The following is a 12,277-nucleotide window of genomic DNA, read 5'->3' as shown; positions in this document are numbered from 1 at the left end:
CCATTAAATAAATTGTTCTGATCTTCTCTCTCTTTAGGTATTATTAACCCATTTCCTTTAGCATAGCAAATCAGATTCACTTTTCTGGGAAGTAATTATGTCACTGATAATACAGAACTGTGGATTTCCCACACCAATTCTAAAGTTACTGGAACTTGCTTATGATTGAGCGGGGTGAGAATGAGAGACAGGGAAAAGTATGAAGATTGAGAGAGAGCCCCTTATTCATGATCCTACATTTTTAAAATATTTTGTTAGTTGTCAGTGGACCTTTATTTTATTTATATGCGGTGCTGAGATTCAAACCCAGGGCATCCCACATGCTAGGCAAACACTCTTCCATTGAGCTACAACCCCAGCTCATGATCCTACATTTCCATCAGACATTTTACATTTAAGAAAAAAATAGGGCTGGGGAGATAGCTCAGTCGGTAGAGTGCTTGCCTTGCAAGCACAAGGCCCTGGGTTCGATCCCCAGCACTGCAAAAAGAAAAAAAAAAAAGAAAAAAATATTTTCTAGTAGTATAGCATTCTCTGGCAGTGTATGATCAGGATAATGTGTGTAAAGAGATTACGCTGGCTATTAATATTATACTTCTCTGATAAGAGACTGAAAGATTTTACTCTTTGCTGATTCTAAAAGTGATTGTAAGCTGAACTATTTCTGCATGTTCTATCAAATTATTTTATTCTCTGCCTTTTGTTAGAAACACCATTTATAATGAATTTTATAAAAACCTGGACATTTTTTATAGAGGATCATTCTTGGTATTAAGTAATATGAGACTTGAACTAGCATTGATACTTGCAATGATTTTCAGTATTTAGGAGATAAAAACAGGTAGGACTATTGTGCTAGTAATAGTAATGTAAAAAAAATTTTGTCTAACATTTGTGCATTTTTGTCTATATTTGCATGATTATTTTGATGCATGATATTTATATAACATCTTCACCTAAATTCATTGCTTTGAATTTTGCTATTTCATTTTTTTCTCTTATTCCTTTTTTTCTTTATCTCTGCTTGTGTCCATCATCCTGGGAATATCAATTTCTTCTCTATCACATCTTTCTTGTGTGTATTATTCCTCTTCAGTAATCCTGGCACTATGTAAGTACTTAACTAATGGCTCATTTCATCATGTGTCTCTGTAACTTTTCATCTTGCTCTCAACTTAACACCACCAGCAAATCTTGTTAATATAATCTCATTACAAGAACTCTTAAAAATGTTAAGGAGCATAAGAAGCATGCTTTTCGTGCCCGAGAACTTCTTATGAATCAGTGGATGTGTTTGGAACACCCACACTTTGGCAATGGAAAAACTTAGTAAGCTAACTAACTTCGAGGGGATGGGATGGGTAAGTGTTACGGACAGCATACACTGGAGTTACAGATGTAGTTTATATATTTTTTAAAAAAATTTGAATTAACTTGCTAATTTTGAATGTTCATGTTTTAAAATGAATTACTTGCTCTTGAGAATTAGGTTTATATTCTATCTCAATCGTAATTTTAAAAATAATTAAAATTATTCTCTTCCTTAATCATAGTCATCGGAGTCAGAGTCTCAGAACCAGAAAGTGCTAAGTAAATGTTTAGAAACTTTCTGTCACTAACATGAGACTTTAGCCATGGTAAATGACAGAGTCTAAGCTGCACTATACTTTTTGCAAGTGTGTTGTGCTAAATACAACTTAAATTGTTTCATTTAATTATTCTTAGTGTCAGCTTGAAAACATTGTTTTGTATTTTTATAGACAAAAACCTAACAAAAGATTTTAAAAACAGTCATACTTGAAATTAGCACTATTTAGGAGTAAACTACATTCACTAATTATAAAGTAGTTTAAAACTATAATATTTAGAAACCGAACATAAACTATTTCACTTACATAAGATAAAGAGCTATTTTATATGTGCTCAAGATAGTGTTTATGGAATAATTTCTGCCTATTTCCTAGTTTCTGATTTTTTTTTTTTCTATTTTAAAAAGGACTAGATTTTATTGAATATTAGTAAAGATCTTTCAGATACCTTACTTCAGGGATCATGAAATCTTACCATAAATTATGTCTTTCCCTTTCATCCATAAATGTTATTGATTCTGTTCTTTTTATATGCTGATGTCCCATAGTCTTAGAAGACTCATTGTGATTGTTTTTCTGATTATCATAAAAGAACATATGATGATGATCATTACTGTGGGCTAGAAACTGTAGAAAGATGTACATTATCATATTTATTCCTCAGAATAAACTTTAAGATTTAATTCAGATGTCTCACATAGAAAAAGAGACTCAGAGAAGTGAAACACACTTTGTGCAGGAACACACTTTGTGGAGGATTTAGTGCTTGCAACTTGATCTGATTCTAAAGCCAAAGTTATTGACTTTAATTCTGTCATGTTCTTCATGTGGGAAAAACTCCAGTGTACTTGGACAGTTTTGATAGTGTTACTGTTATAAAACGACAGCAGTCACATAACATGCTGATTGCACTGTGATGTTCGTTCCAGCAGTGAGTTAAACCTGACAGATCTTGCCACCCACATCTGGTCACATTGAAAGCACTTTCTCTACACAAATCTTTGGCCAGTAGTCTGCTAGCAAGACTCATATTACTTTTTCTCTTCTGAAATTTTAAATTTAAATTCGTGGACTCCAACAGTTAGTGTTTGTGCTGTTTGGAAGAAATAGAAACAAGGAGTATTTATTATGTTCAATAGATCTTAAAGTATTAAAATAAGGTACATTGTAAATTCTTCAGTGTTTTTTGCTGTGCTAATAGAAAACTGAATGTTCTTAGCAAACCCAGAGTTCTCGAACTCTGTAGTTTATACCTGTCTTTGATACATACTATTACATTGAATCCTCAGAACAACACTACTTTGTATGTAATATTCTTGTTTTATCAATGAAAAACACTGATACTCAGTGACATTGATTTGTCCAAAATCATACATCTGAAAAGTGATAGAGCCAAAATTTCAATCCTTTTCTTTTGATAAATACCTCAGTGGTTTCTAATATCCCACAATCATTATCAGTATACTGATCCTGCACAAATTTTATTTAGGATAAGGACATCTGTACACATAAATGAGAAAAACAATTCTGACCCTTTTCAAAATTGTTTTCAAAATTGCTTGTTTAACCTGTTCTGATTGGTGAAGAAGTGATCTTTTAATTTTATTAACTCCAACACATTCTAGTATTGGTTAACTGTGGTTAAATCATAGTTCATGCCTTTTTCTTATATGGCGTAAGATGAATGGTAGAAGTAATTTTCAGTTGTTTGATTTTGACTACTGTAGACTTTTCATCTTCTAGTTTTCTTTTCTCTTATTATTTTCCTTTCCTTTTCTTCATGTTGGAATCTTTCTTCTGCTGCCTTCTTCTGTCATTTAAAAGGAAAACCCCACCTAAACGGTAATGTTTCTGTTGAATACTTTCTTACAGTGTTAGTTTATATGAACATTTTAAGTGCATTTTTTAAAAACTATTAAAGAAAATCTAAGCCTATTTTAGAAAGGTACTTTTTTTTTAAAAAAATTGAGACTGAGACAGTATTGCATAAACAAACTATATAAAAGAAACATTGAGGATTAAATATTTAAATTATAAATAATTCCCTAGAGGAGATTTTATCCTCTTAATATAATTTAAGGTTTTTAATTTTTTAAATATCTTTTCCCCAGCCCACCAAGAAAACACATTGTGGAGCGTAATACAGAGTTTTATCACATACCCACTCACAGTGATGCCAGCAAGAAGAGACTGATTGAGGATACTGAAGACTGGCGTCCAAGGACTGGAACAACTCAGTCTCGTTCTTTCCGAATCCTTGCCCAGATCACTGGGACTGAACATTGTAAGTGATCTTCTAGGGATCCTAATGGATTATATTCTTTGCCCCGGAGAATAGTACTTAGGTGTATTTGGCAGTTATTGGAAAACAACCCTTGGATTGTATACTTTTAATTAGTTTATGCATAATATGGGTACTGCAAATGAGATGTCAGTCTGGGAGAGTTACATAGAGAAGAGGAGGTGTATTGAATAGTTATAATCAATAGCATATGATGTAGAATTTTTCTTAGTAGCTCTGCGAAACTTGAATGTTTGATATTGATTGACACAGGTAATTGCTTAAGAGATTTTGAAGTTAAAAAAAGGCAAACTAATATTGCATATTATTGTATTTCAGTGAAAGAATCTGAAACTGATAATACAAAGAAGGCAAAGTAAGTTCTATATCTTTTATATATTGAATGCTTTTCTTTCATGAATGGTCTTAATTTGGTTTTTCAAATTTTCAAGTGTAATAAATGGTATGGCACTTTGTCTTTGCAAATAGAAGCTAAGCATTTAACTGTGGTGTCTTTAGTGTGGCCTAAATGTACAACTTAACAGATTTTCAAAGTAGTATATATTGTCTGGATTTTGTCTAAGGCATATTCTTTTTAGTACTGAGGTAAGAAATGGGCTTAAGATTATAATTGGGAGTGCTTTGCTAACGGTATATATCTCTCTGAATGAGTTCATGTGTTGTCTTGAGTCACTTTATTTTGGGCATAAAAATTTGTTTCCAGGAGGGCTCTGTAGATTAATTTCTGTATTTCTAAAGATGCTCTCCCTTTAAAATCTTTGCTATTTAACAAAACAGCTATGTGAAATTAAGCTTTTATAAGGCATGTTTTCTGCATGATGGAATTAGTGTAGAGTCTTTTCCTTTCTCTTTTTTATGACTCTTCTATCACTCTTTTTTTTTTTTTTTTTCCTTTTTCTTATTTCCACAGGGAAAAGATACCCCTTCACGTCTTTAGTCCCAAATACACAAAATTACGTGACTGGCACCATGAAGTTTCAGCACGTGCTCTTAACGTACAGTGATTTATGAATTTTGTCCCCCAAGCAGCCATTATATACCTTTTCATTCACTTTTTCTTTTTCAACTTGATAGCAAAATCTGTATTAAATTTGCTTTATGAAAAAATAGAACCTTTTCTATACTTCCTAACAATTTTCTGTTGTCATGGAAATAAGGAAGATGAACATGTTTTATGCTATTTGGTAGCTCACAAATGTAAAATCAAAGAAAAAAAATGAAGACACTAGAGCTAATCAGAGGATTTTCATCTGTTTCCTTTGTTTCTATGGTAGTAACTTGTCCTAAGTTGGGTTTGTTTGGTTGGTTGAAGCAGAGGCATATGAATAAGTAATGGGTCCTTGTCTAATTTGGAAAATACTTCCTTTAAAATGTGATTACTTTTCCTGAGATTACTTTTAAGTTTATTATTATGGAATGGTCAAAGTTGGTTTATAAATTATTCTAAGTACACAAATATGAGGAGACAAGATTAAACATAGAGGACTTTGTTAGATAAGTGTCCATTATAGATTAAGGTATCTTTTAAAACAGGTATTCTTCAGTGTGGTTGTATAAAGAAGAGCTTCTAAACATGGAAAGAAGATTCTACCCCTGTTTACAATGGGGAAATACAGTGTTCTTTTGGTTTGGTTAGATTTAAAATCCTGTTTTCTACCAAGAAATTATATCTAAGCTGGTGGATGTTCTTATGGTATAGAAATTTCTAGGGGTTAGCTATTAAAATATAGAAAGATAGATTTGCTTCATTTTTAAATCAGAGGAAATAAAAAAACAAATAGCAATGTGAATGATTCTGAGATACCAGAGAAATATTTTACTTAGTGTTGTAAACTACTGTGTATTACTGCTATCCTTAGGAAGCAATGTTTTGGGCAATATGTGGAAGCTAAAAATCTGACCAGGAGTGCTTTCTGCCTTGTAATATAATGTATTATATAGTAGATCTAAATGCAGTAATGAATGCGTTTGAAGTTTGGAAAATTACTGTAATAAAGTTGCCTTTAACTTAGCTTTGTACTTGTTCTGTTTCCTTGAGGCTAGTAACCTTGCTGTTCAGGACCTGTTACATATCACAGGGGTAAAATCACTAATTATCTTGACATTACTTTTGGAAAATGTTTTTAATTTTGTGACATTACTAAGTGTAAAACATGGCAAAGGCCCACATTTGTTTTCTCCTGAGTTGTTACATTACTTAATATAACATCTTACGTAAATAACATATATGATCATTTAAACTATGATACAACATAGAATTAATGTTTGTGACTGATTACTGAAACTTCTTGCCTGCATTAAGGATTCATTTTCCAGGAGTTCTACACTTGAGTGTCACCGTAGTAGGATAACTGCCTGATAACTCAGAAAAACTAACATTAATTTTAGTTAGTGATTGGTTGCTATTTAAAACTTGGCCTGGTAAGTGTATTTAAAAAGTAATTCTAGCATTTATTGTTGCTCATCCACTATATATGAGGATGTAAGGTATTTTAACTTTATTGCATCAGTTGTTCTTCAGACACTAAGCGGTTTTGCCTACTTGGGCTTTTATGATCCTGACATCAATTCCAGTTATTACTCTGTCTCTGGCCTTTGTAATAAAATCTACTTTTTTATACCAGGCCTTTTTCTACCTAATAATTCTTTTCTCAAAAAATAATGTTTGAAAGAAGATTGAATTAAAGTCACATAAAAATAAATGATGTGGGAGAATTAACACAGAATTTTCCACCAAGAACCAGGTTTCTAAAATAACTACAGAGTTGATAGAACTACTAGAAAGAATTTAGTAAATAAAAAAAATTTTTCCTAATACAAGAGAACATATATAAAACTTTGTAGCTTGAAATAGGTACTATTGAAAATGAGAATTTAATACCATGTCTAATTAAAATGTTTCATGTGTCATCATAAGAACAGACTTAGATTAATTAAATGATTCATATTTGAGTAGAAGGATAAATGTTCAACCAGGATCACAAAGGACGTTTCATTTGACCTTGTCAGAATTTAAATTCCTGAGCTCAGTGAATCTTCTGGGACATCTTATATTCCTAGCTTAAAAACTAGCCAAAAATTATAAAAGCTTCTTATTTTTGTTGTATCTCTTATACAGGCTTTATCCTAGGCCTTTTTTAAAAGTAAAGTTGAGAAGTTACTCTTAAAGAATTTTGAACATTTTTTTCTTAACAGTGTTGTTGTACCAGTCAGAAGATGAAATGTGTCTTTTTTACCACCTCAAAAAAAATACATTATAGAAACAGAAACATTTATTTTGTACATGATTATGCTATTTAGGAAGGCTCACATATAGAAACATTTTAGAGCTTGTTGAATAGAAGTTATGATATTAGGATACAAAATAGGACTTCCATTTACTATTCAGTATTATTAAAAAATACAAAATGATATGGTTTCCCCCTAATAATTTTACAATTATTGTCTTTCTGATGTGTATTTTAAATCATATGAATCATAAATATTCATTCATTGTTGGTATTCATTCTTCCAAGTTAGTGATTACTAAATACTTAAATGCCAGGCACTACTCTATGTATTACAGGTACAGTAGTGAATAATAGATAAATATACAAGAAAGATGAGCAAAGGCAATTTTGTTAGCAAGATAAGGAAATAGGCTAATATGAAAGAAATTTGGCTTAGGCAGGGCAGGATTACTTTAGATTATATGGAGATCGGAGCAGATGACCTCAATGCTGTGCCTCTTCAGAGTGGAGAAGTCAGCTGAGTGATGATTTGAGGACTGTGTTCCAGGCTCAGGAGACAGTGTGGAAAGGAGTGTGGCAAGTACTCAGATTAGAAAGTCAGTGTGGTCTGAAACATACAAGAGAGAAGTATGATCTAAAAGCATCGTTCTTAAGAATATGGACAAATAACTTATATTTCCATGACTATCACAGCATTTCAAGTGGGAAATTATCTTGTCATTTCTCACTACTTTCAAGTAGAATTAGAAAGGAGGTTTATCAGCTTTCTAAATGAAGTGCACATCTAATTAGTGCCAGTTCTGATTTCTGATTGTCTTATTGAGATGCAGTGAAGACCTAAAAAGAGAAGGCATAAAGGTACTACATGTTTGTAATATTAGTAGGGAACAGAAATAGTGTCCTGTAAGCATGCATAAAGCTACACAAAAATAAAACTTGGACATCTAAAATTTTGATATCTCATATATTCTTCATAATTTAGTGTTGAATTTGACATTTTAGTTCTATGAAAACCTAGCAAGAATGATTTGGACTCATTCCTTTTGTTTCTTCCATTTAAAAAAATTCCTTAAACTAAGTAAATATTTCCTGATCATTCATTCCAACACTTAAAATAGGAAAGCAGTGCTTAAAATATTATTATAATTAGCATTTTAGAATCATACCTATTAACTCTTTAATCAGCCACATAGTAATTTTTGTTTGAACAATCTGCTGTTTTCTAAATTTACATTCTTATAAGTGTTCCTCCAGTTATCCCCTTGGGGAGATGCAGCTGCTGAGTAGCCTTTGGAAATGTTTTGGTAATATGCAGATACCACAAAGTCAGGAGGATACTGCTAGGGAGCTAAGTACACTAAATGACTTAACAATGTACTGAATAGCCCTCGTGAACAAGAAATCATCCAGCACCAAATTCCACTATTGTACTACTAAGATAACTGGGCTGAGTGAAAATGTTTTCTCTCTCAAGGTTTTCTTTTTTTGTTTTTTTGTTTTTATCATTCTCACAACTTCAGCCACGCATGCTTACCTACCATACATTCTCTCCACCACCACAGGACAAATAATCTCACTTTTGAACTAACATACTCTCTTTTGACGTCTCTTTTCTGATTTATAGTATGTATATTTGTTGACATATCCTAACTTTCTAACGTATGAGTTTATCAAAGACAAAAATCTTCATACTATGTAAATTGGAAGAAACAATAAGTATTTTATTTCTTCCTGGATACAACTGTAACTGTGTAAGTAAAGGTCTGTATATACATGAAGTGAGTTATCTTGAAGGTAGGTGTTAGGATCACATAATTCATCTCAGTCTTTTCTTTTATTAGGAATATATTGTATAATAGAACTCTGTTACAAGAGTTTAAACAATAGAAATTAATTTTTCTCATAGCTCTGGAGACTGGAAGTCCCAGATCAAGGTACCAGCAGGGTTAGTTTCAACTGAAGCCTCTCTTCCTGGTTTGGAGATGGCCATTTTCTCACTGTGTGCTCATCTGGCCTTTCCTCTGGATTAGTTCACTGGATTGAATAGTATAAAACAAGTGGCAGGTAAGGATATGTAGACATCTTTATTCTCTTATTCTTGTCTGAGGACACAGTCACACTGAATTTGGGTCCCACCATTATGATCTCATTTAACCTTAATCACCACTTCAAGGAACCTATATCCAAATTTACTCACACTATGGATTAAATTAATTGGGAGGTGTGACATATACCAATTGCTTTTCTGTACTTAAACTGATTTGACAGATTAGCATTTAAGAAAAAGTTATTCTTGAGTAGAACCACTTTGTTGGACCGAATCGAAAGCATTGTTGTTACCTTTCTTGTGGCACTTGCTTTTACACTTTGAGTGATATGTATTTGTCTCCATGTCCTTGTCCCCAGCTAGAGTATGAGCCCTTTAAATGCATGCATTTTAGTATCCTCTGCCGTGTTCGCTACTAACAATTACTGATAGTATGTAATTGCCTATATTTTCAGTCCTCCACTTGTTGAACTCAAAGAATATTTGTTACAGCATGGTATACAATATTTTAATTGCAGATTCAATATAATGTCAAATTTTCATTAAAATGTCAAGGTATTAATATCTACATTGAAATGTCAAACCATATTTAAGTTGCTTGAAGCAAGAATTGTGCTTTGGGTAACCTGACTGCCTAAAGTCAACACTTTCTCCCTGGAATTATCCATTTACTAAATAGCTGCAGAAGGATTTTTATCCATTAAATGAGGATTTGTTTCTTTCTTTTATTTTTATTTTATTTTTTAATTTAATTTTATTTTTTCAGTGCTGGGGATTGAACCCGGGGCCTTGTGCTTGCAAAGCAAGCACTCTGCCAACTGAGCTATCTCCCCAGCCCAAGGATTTGTTTCTTAATCCTCCTTCTGTGGGTTTTTGGAGACTCCTGGGAGGAGAAAATAAGTAATCTTAGAAACAAGACTATGAGATGCTTAGTGAATGCTTTAATTGGAAAAACAGCAGAAATAAATTTTTCATTTCTAAGCAAATGTTTGAAGTCAAGAATCTGTTCTACGACATTTAAAAGAAGCAGAGTTGTGGGGGGATGCAGCTCACTGGTAGAGCACATGACTAGTATGCATGCGGTCCTGGGTTCAATCCCTGGCACTACAAATACAAAGAAATAAATAAAGTAACACCATCTTGTTAATAACATATTAATAATAGAAATAATGATAGTAATAAGTCTTCTACTAGAGGAGAGTCATTTGGGAGGCTATAAAATTTCACTTAAAAATAATTATTTTAGGTTGGGGCTGTAGCTCGCTGGCGAAGTGCTGGCCTCCCATGTGCGAGGCTCTGGGTTTGCTCCTCAGCACCACATAAAAAATAAAATAAAAATAAAAAGACATTATATCCATCTATAACTAAGAAATATTGTTAAAAAATAATTATCTTTAAAAATGTGTATACTTAAAACATAATTTTATCAAACAGTACAATTAATTTTAAATTAAAAGATGTTTTTTCTTGATCTCATTTTTTCAGTTTCTAATCTATGGAAGTATTAATTTAATATGCAGTTTGAATTTTTTAATATTTCAATGGTCTGTATAAAATATAGAGTAGCATTTTAGTTTAGCAAAACTATCTAAAATCATTGTGATCAGAACATACTTTTATCAGCCTTTCTTTTATTCCTTTGCTAAGGAATAATGGATTCTAATTTTTCATGTATTATACTTAATAATAATAAATGATATGACTTCCCAATTTTCAAAGAATTAAAATACTAAGAAAAGACTGACTGCTTCTTTCTTTGGCAAAAAATCAATTCAAACTCAGGCCACCAGTTATACTGCACAAAACTCAAACAATTATGGTAGGGAAATACACTCTTACAGGCTGTCCAATAGCACTAAATAATTGCCACATGGTTTGTAACTGATGGGCATCAGAATGGAATTTTGGCACTGTAAGAATAAATCTTGTTACTTTTAAACAAAAACCTTTCAACTTTGTATATTCATTGGCAATTTAGCAAGAGAAATGACATAAATATTTCCAAACATACTGTTTTATGAGTTTTTTAAAATTTCAATTTGTTCATAGATATTCATATAACCCCTTTTATATTTTTTATACAGATGAAGAAACACAATTTGCTCACTGATCCCATGTCTTCATTATTTTTGTGTTTCACAACATGTTAAATCACTTGTTAAATATCCTTACAAAGACACATGTCAGTTGCATAGTTATTTCTCAAAACTACTATTCTTCATGTGCTATACGATGGAAGTGGGAATCATTCCCTGATCTGATATTTTCAAATATTTTTATGAGGTAAGAATTAACTATCGTACTTGTCCCCAAAAGATAAAACACCAACACCTCCACAGCACAGCCTAATTTTTAAAAATGTATTTTTTTTAAAAAATGGCCCCTGAGAACCTGATACCATCATAGATATTTCCACAAAATATATTGGCCAGCATAGAAAAAATATCACAGGTTCAATAAAAATGAATATACAATTAAATAATTTTTGTTAGTTGCAAAATATGGAACATTTGTACTTGATCTGCCATCATTTTCTGGATTACACTGTTTTATTCAAGTTTTTATGGATTGATGACTGCAATATAAACATCGCCATCTATTGAATATAAGTAATTATTACACTTCAGTTCTTATGAGAATAGTACTTTCAGGTTTTTGAGGCAAGGAACATAGTTCCTAACTATTCTGTGCATTTTCACATCCAAATAAATTGTTTAATTCTTTAATTCTGGAAGTGTTTGTATGTTTTACTAAATTAAACTTGGATTATTACCATGTATCATGATCTTTTATTCATAAAAATCATAAAATCATAAAAATTCATAAAAATCAATATTTGCGGTATTCATGGTTGACTTTCAGTAATCCAAAATATACACCCAGTTTTTTAGAAGCAGAATTTTATTAGACTAGTAACCCTTCTATTATGATGCTGTTTGAACTAATTCTGTTTTCATCTTTAGAGAGATTAAATAACTCAATAAAGTTATTTGATTAAACCAGAAAATAAAAGGAATTTATCTATACTAACTCAATATTAAGGATGACTCCTGCAGTTTAATTTTTTAACAAAAAAAATCACAATTTGAAAAAATTAAGAGCATTGATA

General features: G+C 31.8%; 1 protein-coding gene and 1 long non-coding RNA gene across 22 annotated transcripts in view; one reads left to right on the top strand and one right to left on the bottom strand.

Annotated features, from left to right (window-relative positions):
* Positions 1 to 12,277, bottom strand: part of LOC306670175 — a 165,812-nt gene that overhangs the window by 37,060 nt on the left and 116,475 nt on the right. The gene's annotated exons all lie outside the window — the stretch shown is intronic.
* Positions 1 to 12,277, top strand: part of PDLIM5 (PDZ and LIM domain 5) — a 225,055-nt gene that overhangs the window by 138,366 nt on the left and 74,412 nt on the right. For 7 of the 21 annotated variants that reach the window (XM_079154759.1, XM_079154748.1, XM_079154763.1 and 4 more), the window contains exons 6-9: positions 1,097 to 1,111; positions 3,414 to 3,431; positions 3,701 to 3,873; positions 4,210 to 4,246. In XM_079154759.1, the coding sequence (XP_079010885.1) occupies positions 1,097 to 1,111; positions 3,414 to 3,431; positions 3,701 to 3,873; positions 4,210 to 4,246 (243 nt within the window). Of the gene's footprint in view, positions 1 to 1,096; positions 1,112 to 3,413; positions 3,432 to 3,700; positions 3,874 to 4,209; positions 4,247 to 4,801; positions 5,903 to 12,277 lie in introns of those variants that run through there. The other 14 variants (XM_079154752.1, XM_079154746.1, XM_079154750.1 and 11 more) reach the window with 5 other exon arrangements.

The sequence above is a fragment of the Sciurus vulgaris genome (assembly GCF_902686455.1).
Source record: "Sciurus vulgaris genome assembly, chromosome: 9".
Taxonomy (NCBI): Eukaryota; Metazoa; Chordata; class Mammalia; order Rodentia; family Sciuridae; genus Sciurus; species Sciurus vulgaris.
The sequence above is the reverse complement of the archived record's forward strand: the minus strand, read 5'-3'. Positions and strand labels throughout refer to the sequence as shown.